The 16,656-nt window shown below is 42.4% G+C and overlaps 1 protein-coding gene across 2 annotated transcripts in view; it reads left to right on the top strand.

Annotated features, from left to right (window-relative positions):
* The window catches only part of SYNGAP1 (synaptic Ras GTPase activating protein 1), a 2,730,366-nt gene that overhangs the window by 1,761,307 nt on the left and 952,403 nt on the right, over positions 1–16,656 (top strand). For both annotated transcript variants that reach the window (XM_044083521.1, XM_044083520.1), the window contains one exon: positions 16,342–16,578. In XM_044083521.1, the coding sequence (XP_043939456.1) occupies positions 16,342–16,578 (237 nt within the window). The remainder of the gene's footprint in view (positions 1–16,341; positions 16,579–16,656) is intronic.

The raw sequence follows: 16,656 nt of genomic DNA, 5'->3' as shown, positions 1-16,656 counted from the left end.
CTCAGTTGGTCAAACAACTTCTCCAGCCTGCACCAAAGACCAGAACAACAACTTTTTTTTACAAGAACACAAAAGAACCAGCCCCCACTAGCCAAGAGATAATTGCACAGAGTAAATGCTTCAGTTTATACAATAGCCTAAGACAACAAGCTATGAAAGTTTTTAAACAGAAAAAGATTTCTGAAGATTCTGAATAGACAAAGTGCTTTATATATATTAAATTATAAAAAACAGTAATCTGTTAAAATAATCAAAAAATACTTATATTTTGTAGCTCAGTTGCGGTCAAACAACTTCTCCAGTTTTTCTGGTACATCTTTAAAATCTGGTAAGTGTTTATTTACTGCACTGCACTCTTACTTAGGTTTCTTAGCTATAAATCTTAGTTCATTCTGAAGTGTGCTACTTTACCCCCCCCCCCCACCCTCAAACCTTTCTGAATGTATTATTATAAAATAACTCCCTGTTGTTGCCTTCATGCTTACCCTAGAATCTCTGCTTTTCTCTTTTCCTAGTTGAACTCTACATTTGCCTACAAAACAGAGTCTACAGGACTGCAATTGGTCACCATAACAAAATCAGTTTCTCTCAGCATTTAAGCAGAGTAGGTTGCACCCAAAAACATTTGTTAAGCTTTCACTTACAGTGCTGTGTAATTAAGCAGGTCACCATTTTGGTCAGCCATAGGGCTCTTTTTTCTACTTGAGTGTTTGCCTCCTTCCCATGTAACTTAAGTAAACTGACTCTTACATTAAGAGCTATAATACTTACCTTATATCTTTGGGACACCTTAGGAAACCTTGTAAACTGCAATAGCCCCGCTACGTTCACCCTCACTAAGCTTGGGCTCTCTTCGCTCCCCTCCCTGCCCCCAATTTCCTCCTGTTCCCAGTACCTCTAAATTTAAAGTACTATAGCCACTCCTCCACTTTTTAGATCCTATCTGCTTTCATCTGGGATAATTCCTCCCACGCCCATTCTTCTACCTACATTTTAATAGCAGCTGTTAGCTTTCATCTGGCATTCTCCCATCCCCTTTCCAGTACCTTTACCTCACCACTCTATCTTCTGGTGTTGCATCACCAGGTAAAACAGTTCCTTAACTCACTAGCTGAATCACAGATAATGATATACTCCTCTTTACTACCCCTCTTGTTCACAGCATACCTCCTTACCTTGCATGAAAACCAGTTTCTCACGGGATTTCAGGTCCCGAAAGGCCATACTATCACCCCAGCTGTAAATCCTCCCACCTAAAACCATACTTGCAGTACCAGGTCCTATCCAACATCTTGTTCAGTCTATCAACATTTCAACCCCAGGCACATTAGCTCTAGATCCAAACACTACCACAAACTAATAAACAAATTCCTGAAGTTCATCACCAAGTATAGACTTAACCTAATACTTGGTGGTGATATTCACCCCAACCCTGGCCCACCCACTTCAGATACACATACCCCCTCTACTTGCAATCTAAGCTACAAACCTACAATTAATAGGCCAACTAACTCTCTCCTAGCCTGTCATTTCAATATTAGAAGCATTAATAACAAGGTACATGAATTGCATGCACTTCTGGATGTCCACTCCCCTGAGATTCTCTGTTTATCTGAAACCTGGTTAAAACCTAACACTACAGACAATGAAGTGTTACCACCTGGGTACAACATACACAGGCTGGATCGTGCTTCCAGGAAGGGGGGTGGGGTAGCTGTACTCTATAAATCTGAGTTGAATGTCACCATAGATGTAATACAACAACCTCATATTAATAACTCAGAGATTCTTGCCACCAAATTGCAACTTAATAAAAATAAATGCATTAATATCATCAGTATGTACATTCCCCCATGTAACAATATATCTACACTTGAAGATATCCTGCACTGGCTATCATGTTACTACCCCCAAGAAACCCTACTACTTGGAGACTTTAACATAGACTGGGGCACCTGTTCCTCAGAATCCCCAACCACCCATATTAACCTGCATGCATTTACACAAATCATATCCACCCCTACCAGGATAGGTCAACCCAACCAAAAAGAAAGCATACTTGACTGGGTACTCATAAATAGTCACCCCCAACTGTACAACTCTGGTACCCTCCCTGATGGCCTAAGCGATCACCTTCTCACATATGTAATTAAGCACAAATCCATTAATTCCCAACAACCCTTACTCAGAAACGTTAGAAACAATAAAAACTTTGGCCCTGCCAAATTCCAACAAGAACTAAACTCATGTAATTGGTCTATTCTAAAACACCTTCCCTTAGAGGAAGCAGTAGCATACTTTAACAACAAATTCCTTGAGATCCTTGATTTGCATGCACCTGTTCATTCAAAGAGAACAAAAGCAAAAACTGTGCCATGGCTTTCTAAAGAGTCTAAACTCAAAATTACCCTTATAAACAAAGCATGGGCTTTATAGCATTCTTCTAAAGACTCCCAAGATCACATTAAATACAGGCAATCCAGGAACAAAACTAAAAAATCCATTTTACAAGACAAAAAAAAAAAATACTACTGTAATTGACAAACAGTAAAACAAAGTAACCCTCAAAAGTTTTGGTTATGTTTAAATAATCTACTACATCCTGGACAAACTTCAACCCCAATCCCTGCTGCTACTATTGATAAAACCCCTGAAGATGTTTCTGACAGTTTTAACCGATTCTTTACTGAGACAATTCAAGCCCTAGCTAGCCAACTACCACCTAGCTCCCCTGGTCCTGAAAGTACCACCCCAAGAAACCTACTCCCGTTCAGCTTCCAACCAGTCACCACTTCACTTATCCGTACCTTGATCAAAAATTAAAACCCACTACACTTTCTGATGATCAATTCCCTGCCGAGTACCTACAAAAATCAGCTGATGCTATTGCTTACCCCGTCTCAATACTAATCAATCGAACCATAGTAGAAGCTAAAATTCCCACCATCTGGAAAATATCCTATGTAATCCCACTTCACAAAGGAGGCAGCTCTACTGAATTCTCCAATTATAGGCCAATAGCTATACTCTCTCCACTTGCAAAGATTATGGAAAAATGTATTCATAGACAACTCATGCACCACCTAATCCAGAATCCCCTTATGGCAGACACTCAGCATGGCTTCCTTCCTCATCATAGCACTACTTCAGCCCTCCCAGCCTTTACCAACACCATAAACCATAATCGCAACAATAATTATATATCCTCAGCCCTCTTCTTGGATCTTTCCAAGGCATTCGATATGGTTGATCACCAACTTTTAATCCACACCCTGCAAACATTCTGTCTAAGTACTAGAGCCCTTCAATGGATTCAATCCTACCTGAATTGTCGACAGCAGGCTGTCCTCTGGCAGAACAAACTCTCTAATCTTCTACCTATCACCCTTGGAGTACAACAAGGCTCTATACTAGGGCCCTTGCTGTTCTCCATCTTCATTAACGACCTTTATACTGTCATCCCAAAAGTCAGCTGTATCCAATATGCTGATGACTATACTCTGATTTGCTCGGTCACATCTCTAGTAGAGTTATGGTCAGCTACCTAGACCACCTTTAATACAATAGAAAACTAGCTTTCTGAATGTTGTCTGATCCTAAATCCCAAAAAAACTAAAATGCCGTTATTTTCACCAACATGTAGGTCTACCGCTTTCACCTTTACCATAAATTCAAATGATGGCACAATAATCTCCCCTAACCCCTCTACAAAACTTTTAGGTGTCATCATAGATAATAATCTAAAATTTGACCTACATGTTAACCAGACTATCAAAACCATCAATAAAAAACTAGGGTCACTTTACAGAATAAAAGCCTTCCTACCCCCTCCAGCTAAAATTGCCATAACTCGCTCTCATCTTCTTTCAACCCTTCTGTATGCATCCCCTCTACTCTCGACTTTAAACAAGACTGTCCTTAACAAACTCTCAATTTGCTACAACCACATTGCCAGGTTTGCAACTGGGCTGCCTTTTAGGACACATCATTGCATCAATCTAAATCAGCTTGAGTGGCTTGAACTACCCAGCCTAATCCAGTATAACCAACTGATTATGGCCTATAAAATCCTCTATAAATCAGACAATACTCCTGCACTTAAAAATATTATCACCTCCTATAACAATCCTAGACCACTTCGATCCTCTAACAAGCTACTAATTCAGACTAGCAAAATTAATAACACAGTCAGTGACTCTCTCTTTGCAAACTCTGTAAGTAGACCCTGGAACTCTCTTCCAGCTGATATTACCTTACTTTCTACCTTAGGTCAATTTAAAACTAGACTCAGACAAATTTGGCACTTAACTGGCTATGTCAATGTATCGAGCCTGGCTAACTCTCTAGAATGTGTAAAAGTCTGCTAACCAGTTTACTGTGTAATTTAATTTAATCCTGATTTACGCTCGGGATTAACTCTAACCTGTGGAACTTGTTTAACTTACTTACTTATGTAATCACTGTAAATAGTCTGTTTGTAATATGTAATGCTGGTTTTATGTAATGCTGTATCTGCTTACCCTTGGAGCTTTTCTCCCCGGGCCTCCACTGAAAATAGACTTGCATCCAGTCGGACTATCCCTGTCAACAAATGTAAAATAAAATAAATAAACTTCATGCTACTCAAGTTAGAAGTGACAAACTTAGTGACACCTATGCAGATGGGAACTGAAAGTTTCACTGCTGAATCCTACACTAAGGCACTGTACGAGCACATCCACTCATGCATGAATAGTGCCATCCCAGATAGAAACAAGATGCTCTCTTCCAAAAAAAGGAAGCCAATCTTGTGGTCCCCTGCCATAAACAAACTTTACAACAAGAGGAAGAAACTGTTGCAGAAAAGAGAAAAATCCCAGGATGCAAAAAACTCTCTTACCAGCCTCAATAAGAAGCTGAGATCCGTCATAAAATCCTCCAAAGCCAGTTACGAAAATAAAATTGCCAAAGATAACCACAAGGCATTCTATAGCAATATCAAGAATCTAAATGGCAATGCTCAGATCTGCTCTGACCTACAACAGAATGGCATTAAGTATACTGATCCCAAGGATATTGCCAATATCCTGGCAGAGTGATTCAGTGCCTTCACTCCCCTCTCACCCTCTAAGGAGCCCATCTCAATACCGAAAGATTGCCAAATTCTGGTAATAATGGCCACACAGGTAAGAAACGCACTCTCCAAAGCTAAGAATTCAGCCTCCGTGGGACCAGACGACATCCTGGGCTGTGTACTACATGAACTACAAAATGAACTGGCACCTCACCCAAGTGTCATGTTTAGTCATAGCCTTACCTCAGGCTTTGTGCCCACTGAGTGGTGCACAGCTACAGTTATCCCACTCCACAAGGGGGGATCCACCTTGGATCCTGAGAACTAACATCCCCATCAGTCTGACGAGCCTGATCTGCAAGGCCATGGAACGTATTATCATGGAACTTATAAACAAAGACATTGGCAACCTTCAAACATTGGACCCCACCCAGTTTGCGTTTGTGAAGGGCCAATCTTGTCTCCTGAACCTGACTGACTTCTTCAGATCAGTCTCCAGAGCTGTGGACGAGGGTAAGGTTGTTCACACAGCCTATCTGGACTTTGCCAAGGCCTTTGACACCATCCTCCACTCTGGAATCATAGATAAACTTACTAAGCTGGGTATTGATCCCTATGTCACTCGATGGGTTGCCAACTGGCTTACTGACAGAACCCACACTGTAAAAGTAGCCGAATCCAAATTCAGCTCCATACAAGTGACAAGTGGAGTACCTCAGGATTCAGTCCTGGGACAGCTCTTGTTTGGTATCTACTTCTCAGAAGTGCAGGCCAACAGTAAGGGACTCTGGCTAACAAAGTTCACAGATGACAGCAAACTGGGAGCCATTATTGAATCCCCAAATTATGTGGATATTCTACAAAAGGGCCTTACAGAAACAGATATTTGGTGCCAGAGCCATGGGCTCAAGCTCAATGCCAATAAATCTATAGTTATCCCCGTTGGGAAAAAAACATGTACCCATGAATTACCACATAGGTGGCAGTACACTAAACACCGAAAGTGTGATAAGAGACTTAGGGACACAGGTGGACAGTGGTCTCACCTTCTTTAACCACATCGCCACAACAGTCAGGAAATCCTTCTATGCAGCTCACCTCATCACGATGGGCTTTTCATCCAGAAAAAAGGAGGTCATTGTCCTACTGTACTTATCCCTCATTAGACCCATTATAGAATACGATGCCCCATTTGGTATGTACCTCTCAAGACATCTGCAACAACTGGAAAGGCCGCAGAAATACCTCACTAAAAGAATCACAGGCCTAAAGCAGATGCCCTGTGCTGACCATCTAAAAAAAACTCCAGCTATACTCTGTCACATATCGTCTACTCAGAGGCGATCTCTGCTTAACATACAAGGCCATGTCAAACCCAGAGCTGTTGGACATGCTACACTTAAAGAAATCCCAATCCCTCAGAGCCACATGTTCCAGGGATGTAAACCTTGTCATCACAATGAACAAAACATGCTGGAGGGATAGGTTCCTGACCCAGACACTCCCCAGACTCTGGAATAGACTGCCTATACTTGTCAAGCAGAGCACCTCTTTGGCTCTCTTCAAAATGAACCTTGACGATTGGATGGGAGATAGGAAATTCACCCCGGAGATCATGTCAGTCGCCCTGCTAGACAGGGGTCCAGGGAAGTAAATAAGAAATAGCCAGGGAATTGTTATGGCTAGGTTGTATAGGCCCTAGGGCCGATAGCCTAGTACCAACCTATGAACCATGGTGCCCTATGGGATGTACATACATACGGCTACAGCCTCCCCTTTTAGTGCACTTAATTATCAGCTGTATTCAGTGATGTGCACCCCCCCAGTTTATGTACTGTGACCTTGGCTCAATATATGGCCCTGGAACCTCACATCCCCTACTGCATATCTTTCCAACATTTTCCTATATTCACAGTTTGAATTTTCCATCCACAGACAGATGATAGAGTGGCATGCCAGTGTCATAGGTTTCCAGTTACACAGCCATAACATCTGACTCTCTCACTGACATCCACCATAAGGTTTGTTGTCTTTCTTGAGTTAGTGTACCAGGTAGGACTCCTTCCTTAACTCTGTGAAGTTCCATATCTTGCGAGACTTTATTGAAAGTCATCTATTTTAGAGTTTTAAGGTTGAAAGCATTGCTGTGCAAAGTGGTACTGTAGCTTTATATTGCTCTAACGAGAGCAGGATAGTTTGTTAATGAAGTCAGTTAGTGCTACTGTTTGTAAATCACTGCATGCCAGCCGTGCTTCATGGTGACTACAAAGCCTATGGCTTGTATGCTAGTACATACAGCATATGTACACCCATAGCTCCACAGTGCAATGTACAGCCATATCCTAATGCTGAGGTGTAGCACTACATTGCATAGCATGTGGTTCATAAACATGCATCTGTAAAAAAAGGGGATACAGTACAATTTTGTTCCTTGAGTGGTCCTGATTGTGTGACCGTAGCTGTTTAGGGAGACTGAGGAATGTAGCGCTTCAGACTGATATGCCAGGCAGAGCAAGGTTTTCCTGTTCTTCTTGTACAGGAACTTTAGGGAGTGCCTGTTGGGCAGTTATGATTGCCCATTTTGCAAAGTGGGTTTATTTATTTTCTTTTTGATGGCTGGGTTGATAGATTGGTCATATGACCTTTTCAGCTGTAAAACAGCCACGTTTGCATATACAGGAAACAAGCATAACTGGGAATGTACATTAATGCAACAAACAAAGCGACAGAGAAGATTAGAGTAATTATTAGACAGTGGAACAGGATTTAGTTTTTTATAGTTACATTATACAGTCAAGCATGAACTTTAGCTGTTTAAGCTCTGACATGAAAGGCTTGTAATCCAATGGATTATAGCTATTAACAGAGCTTTAAAATATGCTTTCAATTGCTAGTTATGTAAGTGGAAGTTTTAGTAGGAGCAGATTGATACCCAGAATGAGGTGGCCTGAATGCTAGCATCATCCATTCTGCTGACTAGTGGTGATATGGTTAAAGTGACCTGAAGTGGCTCCTCTCTAACCTACATCACCAGTAGAAGGCAGAGTTTTAGCAGATGCAGACTGAAATGTATTATAAGCATTTTGTATGTGTGTGTGTGTGTGTGTGTGTGTGTGTGTGTGTGTGTGTGTGTGTGTGTGTGTGTGTGTGTTTGTGTTTGAGTGTGTGTGGTTATCTTGTACTGTCTTAGGTGTTGTACATATACTTGAGTATATTCATTGTTTTTCAGCAGTTGAGGAGCAGCATCTGAACATGGTTGGGTACTGCGGAAGATGGGAACACCTCTCCCAGCTGCAGAGTGTGTGTAATATCTTAGCCAGACCATTGTGTAACTGAGAGAGTATTTATAATATCTGCGTGATATTTTTTTACTGATTCTGCTGTTATTCTGCAGTTCTAATTGTGGATGGGGAGTAGGTGAGGTTACATCCAGATCAGTGTGTGCAGTCTTCTGCCTTTGTGATGGATTGCCAGTAACGACCAAGTCTGTTCTCAGTAGGGTGACAGTGGTCCCCCTGCTGGAGGTAACTTGGAGGAGTTAATGGTACCCTCTCTATTTGCTTCTCAGAAGAGGGGTAAAGGCTGATGTCCTTCTATTCATATGCTGCAGTATTCATAACATTAAGGAGTCCGCCTCCGGCTGACTTGTACGTCCAGCCAGTATACCAAAGTCTAAATGCTACTGTAAGGTATGTGCAATGCCGCACATCAGTTAGAGTACTTTGGCAATAAAGAGATGTTGAGTATAAAGCGAATGACAAGACGTACCTACCTCAGAAGTTTTCTGCCTCCTGTTTGATTGCCAGCACCGGTCGTCACTCGCCAGAGAAGTCGTGTTTATGCTTCAGATAAGCACCTTATTGGGACTTTTTCTTTATTCCTTTTGCTAACTGTGTTGTTTTTTGTAGTGAGTACATGTCAGCTAGGAGGGGCAAGTGTCAGTGTGGGAGCCCGATTCCACATAAAGACTCCCATGAGCTTTGATTGTTTTGTATAGGCCCAGGTCATGATCACACCTCCTGCGCTGTCTGTAAGGCCTTTGTTCCAAAAACCCTCCGTAGCCGTCTAGCCTCCCTTAAGTTATACTTAGAAAGTCAATGCCTTAAGCGCTTAGCTTCAGATATGGAACCGATGTCTGGCCCTTTAGACAGGCCACAACCCAAGAAGGCCAAGAAGTCTTGGCTGGACCCAACTGCTGCTCTCTCTATTTCAAGTGTTCCTCCCGAGGTCAATGAAGGCTCAGAGGCCACTGTGGGATCTGCAGAGCCTCCTTCGACAGGTACCACCATGGAAGCTCTCATGGAATCTGCAGGCATGCCCCAGAGGGATTCACAGGCGTTCAGTATGGGCGCCGGGGGGAAATCACAGCTGGTTATTTCTGAAGGCCTGCACAGTGTCACTCAGATTGTTGTGCACGGATGTTTCCATGGATGTCGTGGAATGCTGCCTGATGTCAGGCCCATAACACTTTCACCGCCTGGTTCCTGAGGTGCCAAAGAAGAAGAAACTTAAAACTAAACATGTTTCTCCAGTTCCTTAGGGCCAGGCTCCTGATCCAATTTCTGACTGGTAGGCCTTTAACTAAGGCCTCTTTAACGCCTTTATGGCCCACCACCAGACCTCAGCCCCTTATATTTCTTCACCAGCCTTTTCTCCTTCTACCCCTTTGAAGAGGCCTTCAGAGGATGGCTCTTCTGATGAGGAGGATTCATCAGGGGATAAGTCTCTGGCTTACTCTACTCAACTTGCCTCTCCTCTAGGATATGCCTCCCCAGAGGAAGAATCTAATGGTACGGATTCCCCTGGGTAGGATATTTCTTTTGGGGAGACCATCTTGAAGATGAAGGACTTTTTTAAGTGGGATTCCTCCAAGACGTCTGGAATCCAGAAGAAGTGTTATGACTTCCTTCAGATGGAATCCCCTAATCCATCAGCCATCCCTCCTGTCCTGCCGGCCTTCTTGGATGCCTTCACTGCAGATTCCAGATGCCCAGATTCCCATCCCCCAGCTTCCAAATGCCCAGACAGATTTTACAATGTGCTTGAGAATGCTAAATTCCTTTTTAAGTCACCCTCTGCTGATCCAGCTATTATTGCAATGGCAGCAGATGAAGCATCTAAGTTTTTGCCTTCCACCTCTCTGCTCCCCTCTGATAAGGAGAGCATGGTCATGGAGAGACTGTGGAAAAAATTGTATACCTCAGCAACCTTGGCGTCCAGGGCAATGAACTATCAGATGCACATGGCCAAATATTCCCTGGCCCTTCTATCAGAGCTCCTGGATTCACCCACAAAAGCCATGCACTCATCCATTCTTAATTCCTCCTCCCAGGTTACCAGACATGCCATCAAATACAGCTATGATGCTGTGGAGGCCTCAGCTAGAGCTGCAGCTACGAGGTCAGTCCCGAGAAGGTTCTCATGGCTTAGACTGAAACCATTACCTGATGATATCAAAGCTAAGATTATGGATGCCCCTCTGGACAACAAAACCCTGTTTGGCAGTGCAGCTGTAGAGCTTTTTAAAACTCTTTAGGAGAAGGGTAAGGAATGCCATGATTTAAAACACATTTTTGTCTCTCCTGTTCCCCGCTTCCAGAGAAACTACCCAGCCAGAGCCACCTTTGTTAGGAAGGCAACTAAATCTCTCCCATCAAAAGGTAAGAGGGATTCTAGGAGACAGGTTCCCTCTAAGTCTGCTTCTTCCACACCTCCTCAAAAACAGCCTTTTCAAGCCAAACCTGGTAGTCTGTGACTACCAACCTCCAGATCCATCTACCCCTCTTTCTCTTCGCCTCTCTCTTTCCCTCCTGGCTTGGAAACAGATAACCCAGGATTTTTGGGTCCTTCCTATCATCAATCAAGGCTATTTCATGGTATGGGGAAAGCCCTCCTTCCTCCAGGGGCATCCTACAGCCTCTATAAAACCAATTGGAATTTTTCCCACTACTCCTCTCCTCACTTATTTCTCAGGGCACTATCCAGGAGGTACCACCCTTTCAAAGGGGAAAAGGATTTTACTAAAGGGTGTTTCTGGTCCCAAGAAAGGATGGCCCTTGGAGACCCATTCTGGATCTCTGCCATTTAAACACCTTTCTGAAAGTCCCGCACCTTCTGCATGCTGACTCTACCTGCTCTTCTCCCTCTTATCCTAACCAAGGCCTTCATGGTGTCATTGGACATAAAAAGATGCTTATCTTCACATCCGAATTCACCAACAGTTCAAGAAATTTCTTCGCTTTTCTGTTGCTTCCTGTCATTTTCAGTTCTGTGCTTTGCCCTTTGGTTTATCTGTGGCACCGAGGGTATTCACAAAATGTTTAGCCCCTGTCATATCTTACAACAGGCTACAGGGCATACAGATATTTCCATATTTAGACAACCTGCTTCTCCATGCTCCATCTGCAGAAACCCTTCTGGATGATCTTTCCTGCACAATGTCCCTTCTGAAAGGGCAAGGATTTTCTATCAACATTCAAATGTCTTCCCTGATCCCCTCTCAAGATCATGTCTTCCTGGGGTGCAGGATTCTAACAAGCAGAATGATAGCTTGTTTACCCTCAGAAAAGATCCTGTCCCTTACCTCCTATTTCCAGGAACTACTACCTCTTCACTCTCTGACCGCTAGGGAGTTCCTGTGTCTCCTGGTAGTCATGGCCTCAACTATTCCAGTGCTTCCTTTTGCCAGACTGCATATCAGGAAATTTCAGTGGTTCCTGAGAACGGTTTGGAAACAACACTCTCACCCTCTGGAATTTGGTGTTCCCCTCCTACCCTGTCTGAAGAAGGAGTTGGAGTGGTCGATTCCCCAGGTCTCCTGAAATCTAGACCTACTGCTTCAACCTCTTCCACCCACCCAGGATCTGTACACAGGTGTGTCAGACACAGGCTGGGGAGCAGCTCTGGAACACTGGAAGGGCAGGGACCTGTGGTCCCCATCTCAGGCAAAGGCGCACATCATAATAAAAGAAATGAGAGCTTTGATCTTTGCCGTGAAAATCTTCAATCCAGGATTTTACCAGGGATTCTAAGGTGGTTCACAGACAATACCACAGTCCTCTGGTATATCAACAAGCACGGCGGGGCAAAGGCTTATATCCTCTGCAGACTGGCATTACACACCTGGGAGCTAGCCCAGCAGCGTAAGGTTTCCCTTCAGGCTATTTACATTCCGTCAGCTCAGAATGTGATGGCAGACACTCTAAGGAGGTCCATGACTCAATCCCATGAGTGGATGTTAAACAGGTATGTTTTTCTGGATCTGGTCTATCACTGGGGTATTCCTCAGATGGATCTTTTTGCCTCCCCCATGAACAGACAGCTTTCCAAGTATTGTGCCAGGATTCCACATCCTGGGGAATGGAAGGTGGATGCACTATCCTTTCCATGGAAGGGGATGTTTCTGTTCGCATTTCCCCCTTCCCACTTATCCAGAAGGTCCTGCGGAAAATTCAGCGGGAACATCCAGAAATATTGCTGGTGACCACCTTTTGGCCAAGACAGCATTGTTTCCCCCTCCTCCTACATTTAGCCAAGGGCAATCACCACAAGTTACCCCACATGATGGACCTACTAACTCTAGTGCATCCACAGATGTCGACCCTAAACCTGACACTGTAGGTGATAGGGCTTTAATCCCTTCAGACACCTTTATTCTGAGGACATGCTGCAAGTTTTGCAGGAGGCCAGAAAACCCACTACTAGGAAATTCTGTCTCCAAGTGGAAGAGGTTTTCTGTCTGGTGTCTCAAAAAACACTTACAACCAGTGTCAGCAGAGGTCCCAGTGGTTTTGTCTTACCTGTGTGAATCAATAAAGAGTGGTTTGTCTTATTCTTCAGTCAAGGCACATCTTTCTGCCATCTCTGTATGTCTACCAATGTCCCATCCTTTAGCTTCCAGGCTGAAAGTCAAGCTGTTCCTAAAAGGCGTCCTTCACATTAGACCACCAAGGAAACCTTTGCCTCCTCCTTGGGATCTGAATTTTGTCCTGGAGAAACTTACCTTAACCCCCTTTGAACCAGCAATGTCATCTTTCCTGCAACATTTCACATGGAAAACAGTTCTTGTAGTAGCTATTACCTCTGTCAGAAGGATCTCTGAGCTGCAGGCCTTTATGGCCTCCTCTTCCTTCATGGTGTTTCATAGGGACAGGGTTTCCTTTTGGACTAACCTATCCTTTATGCCGAAGGTGGTTAATGAGTTATCCCTGAATCAGGCTGTCAATCTCCCTACCCCCCCCATCCTCCAGTGAGAGGATTTTTCACACTTTTGAAGTGCATAGGTAACTCAGATACTACTTGAGCAAAACTAAGCTTATCTGTAAGTCCGAGCAATTGTTTGGCCCTGCAACGACCTGTTTCCAAGCAAACTATTTCTTCCTGGATTTTTAAAACCCATCTCTTTCTGTTACTCAGCCAATGGAAAGGATAAGGGCACATTCCATGGGGCAGTGTCCTCCTCTGGGGTCTTCTTTAAAGGATTGGACACAGCCCTCTGTCTTGGAGGCAGCTACCTGGTCTTTTGTACATACTTTCACCAAGCACTATAAACTGGATGTCATTTCCAGGTCCAGGGCTGGGTTTGCCAGAGCTATTCTCCATGGCTTTGCGAAAAATGTTACGGCTCCTCCTTCTCCAAGTTCCTCCTCTGCATGAGCTTTGGCATTCTCCCTCATTTTTATGAATCCTACAGCATATGAATAGAATGACATAGAATAGCTGTGTAAAATCTTACCATTACCATAGATGTCCTTCTCTTCTATATGCTGTAGTATTGCTTTTCTCCCTGCCTTCCTCCTGATGCTTGCCTGGTCCCTGGTTACATGTTTTCTCACTTTATCAGACTGGTGCTTTGTGGCATTTAGTTCTGAGGTAGGTACATGCTGACATCCAATTTATACCCAAAGTTTTTTATGGCCGATATACGCTAACTGATGTGCGGCGTTGCACATACCTTACAGTAGCATTTAGACTAAGGTATACTGGTGGACTCCCTAATGTTATGAATACTACATTATATAGAAGAGAAGGACATCTATGGTTATGGTAAGATTTTTCACAACTATTCTTTCTCCTGACCACAACTATTCTTTCTCCTGATAGTGGACCAGAGGAGTCTCCAGTGGTTTCCCATTCTCAGATACTGAGGCTGTTGGCTGCCAGGGTGCTATCTGTCACATTATCTCTGCACCTTTCTTTTCTTATGCAACCCTTTTGTCAATGTGCTGACAATATCCAGTGTCTACTACATATCTAATTAACGATGCTGTTATTCACATAGTGCTCTCGAAAATTAGTGCTGTGCAAATGAACATTAATTTCTATGAATACCAGCTGTAATGTGCTAAATTATTGGGCATCATACTATAATGTGGGAGAGGATATATTGCAGAAGTTCATTCTTAATAATGAAGTTGTCACTAGTATTGTAATTTTCATGCAGTAATGTAGAGTGATTAACATTATGTTGCATTTGTGTAGTAATAGAAAATCACTGGACTAGGAACCTTATATGGTTATATTGTCTGAGCAGCAAGGTTTTGTCTCTTTACATATTTGGATCATTAAAAAGCTGATGCATCTAAAACCCCCTGTATAAACAGATGTCAACTTGTAACACTGGCACTGTTTTTTCATTTGATGTGCGTTAGATGATTCCTGTTTACATTAACTGCTCACCATTTTCACCTTTGCAGTTAAATTTAGAATTCTTTCTCTGTGTCATCAAAGTCCTCTGCCATGAAATATTTGTGTTATAAGAAGAGGATTTTCACTTTGTGATAGAAGTAGGCTACATCTAATAACAAAGTTACTGGACTAAAGCCTTACTTACATGTAAAGTAACCTTTTTAAATAAGTAACAAGTGCCCGTTTTAACAAAATGTTAGTCATATTAACAATTATAATACAGTATACAAACGTGTTCTGTTGTATTAAAAAGCAACACATAAAAGGATAGGATGTACTATGTGAAATGGCATGCTTTACATAGTAAATCCCAAATAAAGCCAAGTGACTGATATATTTGAGAAACTTTTTACTGTAGTAGTTATATAATTTGTGAGATGCCATACTGTAGCTGTTAAAGGACTTCCTTAGATTTTAATTGTATAACCTGTGCAGTGAGCTTTAGAAGGTTCAACATTTCTTAACTTAGGCAGTTTTGCTGGTGATGACATTCCTTCAGTTAACACACATATGATTTTCCCATTTCTTTTTTATATTTCTGTAGTGTGTTTTTCCACTTATTTTTGTGGTTGCTTTAGGATGTGTTTGATTAAGGCTTGGTACATATTTCTGCCATCCTTCAATGACATATAACTGTAGTGAGCAGTATTTTTGTCCCTGTTTATAAAGTTACTTCTGTGTGACTTCATTTTAATAGTCCTTCTCTGCAAACAGAATCAGATGAATTTCAGTCTATGGCATGACTGTAATGAAGACGGGCATTTTGAGAAGTTTACGTGTAGAAGGTAACAGTGACCTGATGTTCCAGATATATTAATTTTTTTAATTTATTTTAATATTTGTTAACCGGGAAAGTACAACTTGGAACAAAGCCAATTTTCAGTGAAGTCCCGGATAGAAACGCTCCAGACGTATGTCTTTGTAATGTGGGAGGAAACCAGAGCACCCAGAGGAAACCCACACGAATGCAGGGAGGACATGCAGACTTCACACAGAAGGCACCCCAGCCATGAATCGAACCAGAGAACCTCTTGCTGTGAGGTGACAACACTACCACTGCACCACTGTGCAATCCTGTGTTCTATGTTATATTCTATGTTAGTGTTATGTGAAAACATGGACGCATTCAGAGCTTCCATGTTTGCATCACAAAATGGGTAGCAGTTTTTTATCATTGTATTTCTTGCTTACTCCTGACAGGAAATAGTTAAAATAATTCATTATTTGGTTGAGACAGGTCACTGAGCAGTTATTGACAGTATCAGGTGTGTGTCTCTGATGCCAAGATCAGTCAATAGTTCAGCCAGTTGTAGTGTTAGTGGGAGCACAAAGTACGACCATTGTGTAGTTCCTTATTATATGCAGTGTGTTATATGCCAGTATTCCACATCAGCTGTAATGACACTTCACTGTAGTGTTTAGGCAGTAGGCATACCCTCTCCTAAACACAGAGTATCTAACCATTATCTGCTTTGCCTTATTTATCAGTCATTCATTATTGTAAAACATATTTTAATGGGTACTGCAGAACAAATTAAGTATTATGTTTACTTAGGTTTCTTTGTTTCACAGAACTAAATGCTCTTAAATTTATTTTACAGTGTGTTTCCTAGGGAACTCAAAGAAGTCTTTGCTTCATGGCGGATACGTTGTGCTGAACGAGGACGAGAGGATATTGCAGATCGTCTAATCAGTGCCTCCCTCTTCCTGCGATTCCTCTGTCCAGCCATCATGTCACCAAGCCTCTTTAACTTGATGCAGGAATATCCAGATGAACAGACCTCACGCACCTTGACCCTAATAGCAAAGGTTATCCAGAATCTTGCCAACTTTTCCAAGTAAGAAGCAATGTGGTTCATTATGTATTTACCCACAGTGTTGTGTCTTGTCTTTACAACATCAAAGCAGTATTATTT

Source organism: Protopterus annectens, chromosome 9.part0, assembly GCF_019279795.1.
Source record: "Protopterus annectens isolate FY-2018-M chromosome 9.part0, PAN1.0, whole genome shotgun sequence".
Taxonomy (NCBI): domain Eukaryota; kingdom Metazoa; phylum Chordata; order Ceratodontiformes; family Protopteridae; genus Protopterus; species Protopterus annectens.
This window is presented reverse-complemented; position numbering and strand designations above follow the sequence as displayed.